The following is an 11,122-nucleotide window of genomic DNA, read 5'->3' as shown; positions in this document are numbered from 1 at the left end:
CGCATAAACTTTCGAGTTATGAAGCGGCTTCCTGGCACGAAGCGAAAATAGGCAGATACACTTTGTTTATTGAATACTTCTATATAATAACACTCGCGAATGTCTTCCGACTAACTTAATGCGATCAATAACCACAAAACACCACTTCGTATTAATTATTTAGATTATTCAATGAAGAAAGCAACTGTCCCGTTCCCGTTTCCCGCCAAAAAGCCTACTTGGCTGGCATGCAAACTACTGCTCAGTTTGACTGGCATGTGAATTCATCCTTAATATCTGCGTTCAATTAAATTTTGTATCCATTCATACGTATATTCTAATAAAATAACGCGGTTGCTTAGAAACAAACTCAAACATTGAAACATTAGCATTTGATTGATATTGATAGAGTACGTTGAATACGCTCTTTGTTAACAAACGTAATTGTTCCTCTAATCGAAGTTTATGCGTCGTATTAGTATTAGTGCGTCAAGATCACCCCAACGGAAAATAGACGTGATCTTAAGCTATAATGGCAGAGGAGTTGCAGAAGGCACATCTTTACTATGATGACATTAATAAAATAAGAGTATTAGAAAATAATGTACTGAAAGAAACTATTGATTTAAAAGACACCTGCAAGGATTATGATTCAAGCAAGTATATAATATTATACTAGACACGTTTTGAAACAAAATAAAACTGATAAAGGAAAACAAACCACTTACATTTTATTTTTTGTTTATAGAAGTCCAAGATTTCGGTAAAATTATAAACTCATTATTGGAAGTACTGAAAGAACTTGGTGACAATGTGGAGAAGCAGAAAATGGCTGCAATAGGAGCGATGAACCTTTTGAAATCAATCACCAAGGAAAGGGAATCCGAACAAGCGAAACTCCAAGTAAGTTGTATTTATCCTATTTCTTATTATGTTATAAAGTGGTAACACATCTTGCTAAACGCAAAGAATAAGGAGCTGGTATTTCCACCAAAGAATAACACATGTATTTTTGCTAAATTGTAGTCTGTACTAAGTTGTTAAATTGTTTTACTTTTCTATAGGCTGAAATCAACGATAAGACAATGATTCTAGAACAACTAGACAGCGAGTATGATGCTCTGCAGATCCTAGAAGCCACACAAATGGAGACTATTGAGTATTTAACACAAATTAGATAAGGTCATATCATCGTCAAATACAATAAAACTAAGACACAGTCTGCAAAAATGTAATTTTCATTGAAACACACATGAAAAAGTAAGAATGCAGTTTCTATTATCAACATAAAAGTATTATAATGGGGTTACTTGCGCAAATTATTACTTATAGATGAAAAAATTGAAATTATTCCAAAATTAAAGAATTGATTACAATTTATAACAAATATAAACTTGATTTATAACTGTTTCATGATCATTACAAATAAAGTGATTAAACTTCACTATTAACCTGTGATTACAAAAATATAACTATTACTAGGGTTTAACATACATAAATTACTGAATTTTATACATTTCTTCACGTTTCCGATTGTTTTAGGAATATGCCAAATTGTCGAGGTCTATACCAATCACCAAATACAACCAAAATTTTATCTATATCCACTGGCACATCATAATATAAGGTACTATTTAAATAAAAAACCAACTTGGCGAGGGTTTCCGTCTCGCTATCAAAAAATAAGTAAGTTTTGATTTTTGGTCTTCCAGTACTTAAAATGTAACATGTAAACTGTAGACACATACACATTAATTAAGTCAGAAATTAAGTTGAGATTAGTAATAAAATGTCACCTGTTATGCTTACAACACACTATAAATTGTATGTTTTCAAAGTCAACACAAAATAAGATTGTACACCTCTTATTACCCCTATTTTCCAATGGGTAACCCTATCAGGCAACGGAAAATATAATTAAAACTAAAAAGTCACAATTAAAAAAAATGCCTCCTCTAGCAAACAAAAAAATGCTTTCATTTAATTACCTAGGTTGCAGGGATATGGAATTCAAAATGTATTGAAGATTTTATAACTTAAATTCCGTAACTTACACTTACAGCTTACAAACTAGTCGCTAGACAACAAATCAGTTCTGAAATTTATTATCATATAAGGAGCAAACCTTCTCCCCTCATAAGTCGCACTTGACGTGTCATGTGATATATCTTCTAAAATACAATCCGGTTACTACAAACTTATCAATATATCACCCAAAAGATATAAAACATGACACATCAAGAAGTAAGTATCCCATGTAAGTGATCATATTCAAGAGGCATATGGTTTATTTGAAAGCACTCTATAAATGCCTGTAGTTCCTGAGCAGTACCAATACGAGTACAATTTGACAATGCACCGTGAATTAAATTCTAGTTATGTTATACTGCCGATCTCAATCGCTAGTCCCGAAACTACGTAAAGTGTAAATTAATTACTAACTCTTGCCGTACGGGCACGCCTACTCGTCTAGTAATTGAGTGTTTAAAATGTAATTACTTAATCTTAACACAGTAAAACATACTACATGGGTTAACAGGCCCCAAAATAAGGCAAATCGACTTAGTATATCCGAACGTATCAAACGCGTATCAAACAGGGAAGTACAAAAATGGGATTCGCTCAATTTATACGTAATAGAACTAGCTACTCTTGAAATAAACTGAATGCCAATTCGACCTTTTTTAAAAAATAAATTAAGTCTCTACCAAACATTCACAATACTAAATGTGGCTTGAACACTGTCTTGCATTATCCTTAAGATTAAACACTGGAAGTCACTACTGAACTTGAAAGAGGATCATCAACCTTTTGCCTTTTGGAATCTTGTTGTTCTTCTGAGCTGGGTTCCTCCTCGGCCACGCGTTTTTTCGACACCTCCACGTTGCTGAGCTGTCCCACATCGGCGATGAGCCCGTCCTTGAACCGCACGATGATAGCGGTCATGTTGTCACACCCCGTGCCGTCGCCCATCGTGCTCGGCGCCAAGCAGTGGTCAAACATCTGTGGACATAACATTAACATCATACATGTGCACCTCAATAGAACATATTTTACATACAGAGTAGTTTAAGTGACAATACGAACCTCTTCACAGATCTGAGATAACCTCTCCCTGCCCTCTGCCAATTTCGGCAAAATGAAATCGCACACGTCTTGACTAGACATAAAGTTCCATATTCCGTCGCAAGCTAGCACCATGAACTGATCTTTGACTGGGTCAATCGTTAAAGTTTTCACATCTGGCAGTGCTGTGATCATTTGCTCCTTAGCATCTAAATCCTTATTTTGTTTATAGGAATGGTCCCCGATCGCTCGAGACAAATTAAGGCCACCGTTGATTCTGCCGTCATTGGATACTTTCCCGCCAGCTTTCGTTATTCGCTCGAGCTCTGGGGTATCCTCGGGTTTGTGATCTATTGACATATCAATAGCCTTGCCATCTCTGCAGATGATGCAGCGCGAATCTCCCGCATTCGCTACATACAACTCATTGCCTGAGAACAAAATATACCGTGATTATAGTAGTTGTTATTGTAAAAAGTTGCGGAACATGTTTGAGTTACTGTATAGACAAAGCATAACCCTGCGTAATAACTAGTAAGAAAATAACAACATAAACAGCCTAGTACGTCCACTGCTAGGCAGAAGCAGGATATAGAGGATAGTCCACCACGCTACGCTACTGCAGGTCGGTGGATGTATTTTACGGCTGGTAGTCGGCACCATAAATGTTATCCTAGGTCTACTCCTTCCTCTCTAAAAAGAAGAAGAAGAGGAGAAGGTGCAGGTCGTGTCGTATCGGGAGGTGTAAAAAAAAAAAGTAAAAAATACCTTTCCGGACAATCAGGCGATTCAGTCTGCAATGTCCCAAAACCAAACCGAACAGTCTCACTGTGATTTTCGACAATGTCATTATCGGGAATCGAATCCGGACCTCTAGATTCTTCTTATCGTGTGGGTTATGAGGTGGATTACCACTACGTAAAGAACGGTAACTCTCTTGCTCCCTACCAGCGTCGGAGCTAGGTTTACCTCGCCTCGAACATAGTTTAAACTTAAATCGTATGGCGTCAGCCGTGACACACATAGACGCGCTTGTACGATAACGTCAATGTGTGGTGTCTGTGTAAAACGAGGTTGTTGGTATGAAGTGTCCGGGGTGTGCCACTATACATAATATTAGTAAGAAAATACGGAGTATTGAAAATGGGATGTACCTTTGAGCAGTGCGACGACGGCGGTGCAGCCGCTGTCGTTGCCAGGCTCCTCCGTCAGACTGAGCTCATCTCCATCCTCGTCGCTGGAGTCGCATTCCTCTTCCTCTTCTTCCTCCTCTGCCTCACCTATAACAAGGCAGTTTTTTAGTTCTGTCAACATACGCCTCAAAAGGGAGTGTAGAGTGCGTGAGGAGGGTCCTAAGATTTTTCTTCAGGAATGTATTCAGGGTGTTTAGGGAGTTAACATACTAAAAGTCCCCACATCTAGGGGGCGGGTCGGAGTGTGAGGTCACATTTTTGGGCTTTTCGCTAATATCTCAAAAACGGTGCGTCCTAGAGAAGAAAAAAAGTTCTGACAGTGAATGAAAGCTCATAAAATTTTCTACAACTATGTAATTATACACCTTTCTGAATTCCCACATTTTCGAGCTACAGGCTTTGGATATGTGACAATAAAAATTTCCCCAAAAAGTAGAGGATCTTACTAGGTCTTAAATAAACTTGATGCCTCTCACACACTCTACAACCCCTTTATTGACCGGAATATTTGTAAAACATGGTATAGTAACCAGGATTTTCTTACTTAGGTGTAACCATTGATTATAAGTATATTGTATATCAATGGTTGTAACCCTCGAGCTCTGTAGGAAATATGGCATGAATAAACTTGTACGATGTTAAGGCCTCTACAATTGGTGTCAGCACCGAGACTGACCTGCATAAACCGCGCCGCGTCGCGTCCTTATTTTTATTTAGAAGTAAGATGACGTCAGAAAAATCCGTTGCGGTGTAGGTCGCTCCCGAAACCGTCTTTAATATACTTAAATAATTACACGGGATTGTTTGCAGTTTCCTGTGCTCCGACCCGTTGGGCAATTTTTCCCAACTATAGAGAGCAACAAGCATTGAACAGTTTTTTTTTTTCATTTTTGTGTCCAAACATGCGAACGGTCGACTGGCCAGTTTTTAGTGGCGTGTAGGATAGGCCCCCTTATTAGGGGGTTGCATTGTTGCATTTCATAAGAAGTCAATATTTTTTTACATTAGTAAACATAGTGTATTTATTACAAAATCTTACCATCGTTAGAAGAGTCATCGACTCCATCTCCATTCTCCTCATCCGAGCTGTCATTCAATTCTCCCCCCTCGAAGGTCTCATCGTTGGAGTCGCTGTCGTCATCGTCGTCCTCCGCAGCCGCCTGCCGCAACAACGACTGGTACACCTCGGCGGCAACTCGACGCAGCTTAGTCTTCTTGGGTCTCTCTGGGACTGCTTTGTCTGAACTTGATACTGGCGATGTTTTATCTGGAAGACGGTTGAAATGGGTAAATATTGGAACTAGAACATTTTGGAAAGCACGTAATATTAACCAAACAAAAATACAACAGTATTATTTTTACGACACTAAATCATGCTACAGTAATCTGGTTTTAGAGTCACAAAATTAACTTATTTTCGCAATCTTAGTCAACACACCTCGGACACTTCACACAAAAAACCTCGTTTTACAGTACACATTGACGTTATCGCACACGCGCATCTGTGTGTGTGATGTCTGACGCCCATACGATTGATGACTAAAGTAAAACCGAGGGGGGTGAGGTAAACCTAGCTCAGCCACTGGTGGGGAGCGGAGAGTTGCCGTTCTATAGTATTATTCGTTATTCTATGGTGTAAGGTGTAAGTCCAGCCTCGAAGTAATTACTTCTGCTAAAGTCTTATATCTAAATCACGTTAGTTTCTTATAATAAATATGTAGCGGGAAACCTAAAGAGTATAATTAAAATTACCTTTAGCTTTTCCCGATTTGACTGGGGTTGCTGAGCCATTGGAAGAAGTGATGTTGCTCTCCTGACTGTCTACTTGCTTGGAGTCTGTGACCTCTCCGTTGCACACGTCGCCTGCACCGTTGCCAGCGGGCTTGACGCTCTCGCTCTGCTCCGGTTCGAGACAGTTGTCTTCTGAACTGTCTGGGGCCGTGGAATTTGGCTTATCTACCTCCATTGCTGCATCATTTGCTTTCTCAGCAGGCTCGCTGGTTGAGACCTTGTGATAAAATGACTTTTTAAATCTTTGAGTGAGAAACAGTGTGATAAGAGAGAGATGTGGTGTAAAAGACGATATAGTGACTAAGATTGACAAGGGAGTGTCAAGTTGGTTTGGACACGTAAAGCGGATGAAGGATAATAGGATTACGAAAGTGGTATATAAAGTGAAGGTAGGGGTGGCAGAGGAAGACCTAGAAGGACGTACATTGACCAAATTGGAGATGTCCTTAGGTTTAGTACGATCTACACTGAACCGGCGTGCGTGTGTGAGACGATTGATGAATGTGGAGGAAGCAAGAGAAGTGTGTCAGGATTCAGGATCAAAGCAAATGGAACTCCATAGTCTCTGTTCCCGATGGGAAATAGGCGTGAATTTATGTATGTATGTTAAACTTATTTACGTCCTACAGATAACGAAACAGTCCACATTCTAGCATATCTAGTGAAAGTTTATATCGCTGGTCGGACCCACGTCTTCAATAACGAAGTGCAGATAATTCAAGCATGAGCTAAAATTGGTCGTGAGTTCTTTCGCAGGTATATCCTCGTAAGGCCCAGGTTTTCAGACACAATACTTAAAGGCGTCTGGATTTTAAAGGACATTAGACCGTCTTTAACATGGTTTAATTAATTTGTATTTACGGAAAAAGTGAAAACTTTGAACAGTCACCAAGGATAATATAAGATAATAATATAGATAATGGCCCCAAATCCTGCAGACACTTGTTTTAAGTTATATTCGTCATTTTCTTATTTGCCGAAAAGGAAAAAGGCGAACAATGACATTGGCGAATAACATAGACATTTCGCTGATATTCAACCCATTTGACATGTCAACTTAATACTGTCGGGTTATTGGCCAATATAACATTTTGGAAGGTTATTCCTTCGATTGATTACCCGTCCCTTTCCTTTTCGGCGGATAAGAAAGTGACAAGTATAACTTAAAATAATATTCCATGTCACAAGCAACAACAAAAACAAGCAGGCTGATTATTTTTTAGGTAGAGAACACATAGAGAAAGATATACAAGAATAGTCACTTATCTGAATAACATTTGGTTTAACTATTATCAAACCAAATATTATTTATTTATTTATCTAGGTTTACTAACAGCCAAACTATTAAATATGTAGTGACAAATATCTATAAATAAACACAGTATGCAATTGTGTAGGAATAAAGTAATAATATATAATAATTAAGCCCTAAGTATTCTAATTTAACACATTAAAACTGTTTTATTTAGGTTAGGTATTCGTCCGGACTATCTGGTTTCGTCTATATGGAATCCTCAAAGAGAGCCTAGTTTTGCTGTAAGCATCTGAGGAAGTAACCATTTTTGTTTTATTTGATAATTTAAAATCTATCATCCGTCCTTCAATCGTGTGGGTTGCGAGGTGGATTTCCAACCCCCTGGTGTCAGAGTTACTATTGAGCCGCCAAAGGCCCCATGTAATGACTATGTATGTATATATGTCATATGACTCATGTAATGACTATGTACTTACATCAGTAAGAAGTAATCATACATCAGTAAGAAGAACCAATGGATTAACGTGCCTTCCGATGCGCGGATCGTCTTACTTGCGGACAATCAAGTGATCAGCCTGTATTTTCCTAACTAAACTAGGGATCACAAAGTGATTTTTGTGATATGTCCCCACTGAGATTCGAAACCAGGCCCTCCGGATCGTGAGCCCAATGCTCAACCTCTGGACCATGGAGGCCATTTACTCTCATTAAAGTTAATGTTCGTACATTTACCTCTCCATTCAAGTCTTTGTCCTCCTCATTGGAGTTAGTAGAGGACACACCGCCAGCGTCTTCGTCCGGTGTTTCGTCACAGACGCCGTTGTTGCTGGAGGATGCGCCGGCGCCGCCCAACTCGGAGCTGGAACCAGCAGCGAACGCGATCCCGGAACTCGAACTAGATGCACCTGCACCTACAAATATTGAAAACTCAAAATTATGACGTCTACACTGTATATCAGTTGATAAATATTTAACTAATTAGAAGTAATGTACAACTTAGATTGATAAGTCTTGCTAGGATTTTGCTAGATAGCTATGTAGAGAGGACATCTAAAGGTCAGCCATGATAACAAATTTTAGTGTTTTCTGACTACTATATTCTATTCCTATTTTTCATTAGAAAATATACATAAACTTACTGGTGAAAATAAACAAAGACAAAACTAGTTCTTTTTTTCAATATCATCAATCATCAGAAGACTTACAAGTGAAAATTTTATTTTTATTATACTATATAACCCTATAATCTATAATCTAGCAGTATCTAGTTATGGTTGAGAAATAACAAATTATTATTTTATTTACCTGAGCAGCCAGCCTCTTCAGCACTCTTCTTTGCCCGCAAGCATGGTGAAAGTGGAGTGGCAGTGTCACCAAGCCGTGTGCGATGTAGGGTGCTCAACTTATTCTCGTACTTAGCCAAAACCTCCTGCAAGATTACATATCAATTATTTCACACAATAGTTCATGCGCCTTATGATATTACACATAAATAGATTAATTTATCAAACAAAGGGTTACTAGCAAATACCTATGAGCCGAAATAAAATGAGATTCTCAGCATGGTCACTGTTTAAAAATTTAAAAATGATGAAATTTAAGATCACACTGAAATTTAAACATAAATTTGTTGTTTTTTAAGAATATGTTATAGAATAGACTGTTTGTTTTTTTCTTTTAATAAAGAATAAGATTTATATTATGCATTAATTATCAGCACACTGCTACATAATAACTTTAGTGCCAGTTTGCAAACAAAAAAGCAAACAAATTATTACTAAAATAATTACCTGTAATGGTAGCCGAGCCTCTTGATATAAATTGCTAACATTATCATCTTCTGAGTCCTCATTGTCACTAGGCCCTGGTGGATTTATTTCACCTAAGAACAGCAAATAAAATACATTTGACATAAAAAAAAATATATTTACTTCTGTTCTCCACAGTTAGCCTAACTCTAGCCTACCCCCTAGACTCTCCATCCAAAAATATAATTCTTACCATATAATCTACCATGTAAATGAGAGTGAGACAGTCCGCCGGTGTCTCCCTTGCTCCTTAGTAGCTTACGCTATTTAGACTAAAGTTTAGCCCAAGAGGGAGTGTGCTAAATCTAGGTTAGTGCAACATACAAATTAGTGATGATGATGAATAGTTACCATTCTATATGAAGTATTATTCTCAATTCTATGCCTATATGCCAAAAGCCCAATTTGGGTTACAGTAGTCTAGCAGCATATAATTTTAAATTATTAACTTTATTCATCACTAAAGATAGTGGTTACAAGAGGAATAAGGAGAACTACAAGTTGAACAGAAATCAAACTGACAGAAGATGGGTACCTAGCCATTGTTGGTATTTGTGTAAATATACGATATAATATTACTTATGAAATTCATGACATTCACATATATTGTAGTATTTTTTTTTAGGTACTGTGCACAAAATTTAAATAAAGCTTTTCTAAAATAATATGTCAAGAAAAGAAATATACCTGCTAGTTCTTTTAGTATGTCCATAACCTCTTTGCTTGCAATGGTAGCATCAAATCCCAAGAATGCATCTTCTAAAGCCTTTATAAGTTCTCCACTTTTGTATGCCTCTGTGTTCTTTATATAATTAGGGAGGTTCTGAGAGCAGTATGTGGCTACTTCGGCGCCTCCGTGACCGTCGTACACGGCGAACAAAGATGTATTCACATCGAAGTCTAGGATTGTATTGTGAGCATCCTACAAAAAATACACAATCAAATCAATCGAAAGTACAACTTTGCTAGCTCTACTAATACAATGCAGAAGAGACTATTTAATTTGTTCATGTTGAAATTATAAATGCATTGCGGCATCAAATCCAATGCTGGAACGTGCGATGTCGAGCATATATAAATTAGGTGAAAAACGACTTTGACTATTACAAAAATCAAAAGTAATGTCAGCAATTGATCGGAACAACATATTTTTATGTTAGTTCGGTGCGAAACATTATATATAAATCAAAGAAACAACATACCTCTTGATTGACACGCCATCCCTGCATGGAGCTTGCGCCGCACTCTAATTTATCGTTGGCTTCATCGCTAGATACTTTTTCAGTTACAGGTTCAGACAAATAGGCACCCATGTTGGAATGTTAGGCATATAAAATTTAATTATAACATATATTTACTAAAGGAGGCGCGAAAATATCCCAAAAAAATCACACGAGCGGCAAAGCTCCCAGTGGCCGACTATAGACTATAGAATAAAGTAAGTAAAGACAACTAACAGTTATAGATTGCCAGCCTTTAAAACAGTTTACCCACGTGTCTCGATATTGTTTTATACGTTTTTTACATTTTTTAAAGTAGCCCCTTGTTTAGGTTTATATTTAAGATTTTATACAGTAATTTTATGTTTCGAACACATATAGTCAATTAATTCGCGAACTGGAGAGTAGAAGCACCATCTCATTTTAAATTCGCGCTTTGGCGGCAAATATCTTTTTTAAACTGATAAACAGATCTTAAGTCAGACACTGGGCATGGACCAAGCATGGAGATAGATTTTTTTGACGTGATTGATTTTTGACGACATTGGTATTAAGTACTTGGCTTGGAGGATCGATATAGAGTTTGATTCATTTAGTTCTTTAAAAAACGTTTTGAAACGTTATTAAACCACCAAAAATGGTTTAAAACATTTAAAATTATTATATACTTAATGTACAGATGTATAAATGCTCAAATTATGGGTGATGGGCTCCTGATGATCCTGCCGTTCATAAACAAATATTTGTCTTTTGTAAGACAACAAGGAAGACTGTCATCTTCTGTCGCATTATAGTTGACTCTGTCTACCC

At 37.4% G+C, this 11,122-nt stretch overlaps 2 protein-coding genes across 3 annotated transcripts; one reads left to right on the top strand and one right to left on the bottom strand.

Annotated features, from left to right (window-relative positions):
* The first annotated feature begins 375 nt into the window (after positions 1–375).
* LOC126367446 (intraflagellar transport protein 20 homolog) lies at positions 376–1,652 on the top strand. Its single transcript, XM_050010959.1, has 3 exons — positions 376–635; positions 728–882; positions 1,044–1,652. Exons 1-3 carry the CDS (start codon positions 512–514, stop codon positions 1,158–1,160), a joined length of 396 nt encoding a protein of 131 aa, XP_049866916.1. The 5' UTR covers positions 376–511; the 3' UTR covers positions 1,161–1,652.
* On the bottom strand, positions 1,443–10,530 carry LOC126367438 (uncharacterized). 2 transcript variants are annotated; one of them, XM_050010947.1, is made up of 10 exons: positions 10,295–10,530; positions 9,780–10,014; positions 9,075–9,166; positions 8,590–8,713; positions 8,017–8,195; positions 5,991–6,261; positions 5,278–5,505; positions 4,200–4,325; positions 3,067–3,476; positions 1,443–2,982 (listed from the first exon to the last, which is right to left on the bottom strand). In XM_050010947.1, exons 1-10 carry the CDS (start codon positions 10,403–10,405, stop codon positions 2,743–2,745), a joined length of 2,016 nt encoding a protein of 671 aa, XP_049866904.1. In that variant the 5' UTR covers positions 10,406–10,530; the 3' UTR covers positions 1,443–2,742. The 2 variants fall into 2 exon arrangements, with proteins under 2 accessions (XP_049866904.1, XP_049866905.1); XM_050010948.1 differs by having other exon boundaries at positions 5,991–6,246; positions 10,295–10,529.
* Between the last annotated feature and the right edge of the window lie 592 nt (positions 10,531–11,122).

The sequence above is a fragment of the Pectinophora gossypiella genome, chromosome 6 (assembly GCF_024362695.1).
Source record: "Pectinophora gossypiella chromosome 6, ilPecGoss1.1, whole genome shotgun sequence".
Classification (NCBI taxonomy): Eukaryota; Metazoa; Arthropoda; class Insecta; order Lepidoptera; family Gelechiidae; genus Pectinophora; species Pectinophora gossypiella.
This window is presented reverse-complemented; position numbering and strand designations above follow the sequence as displayed.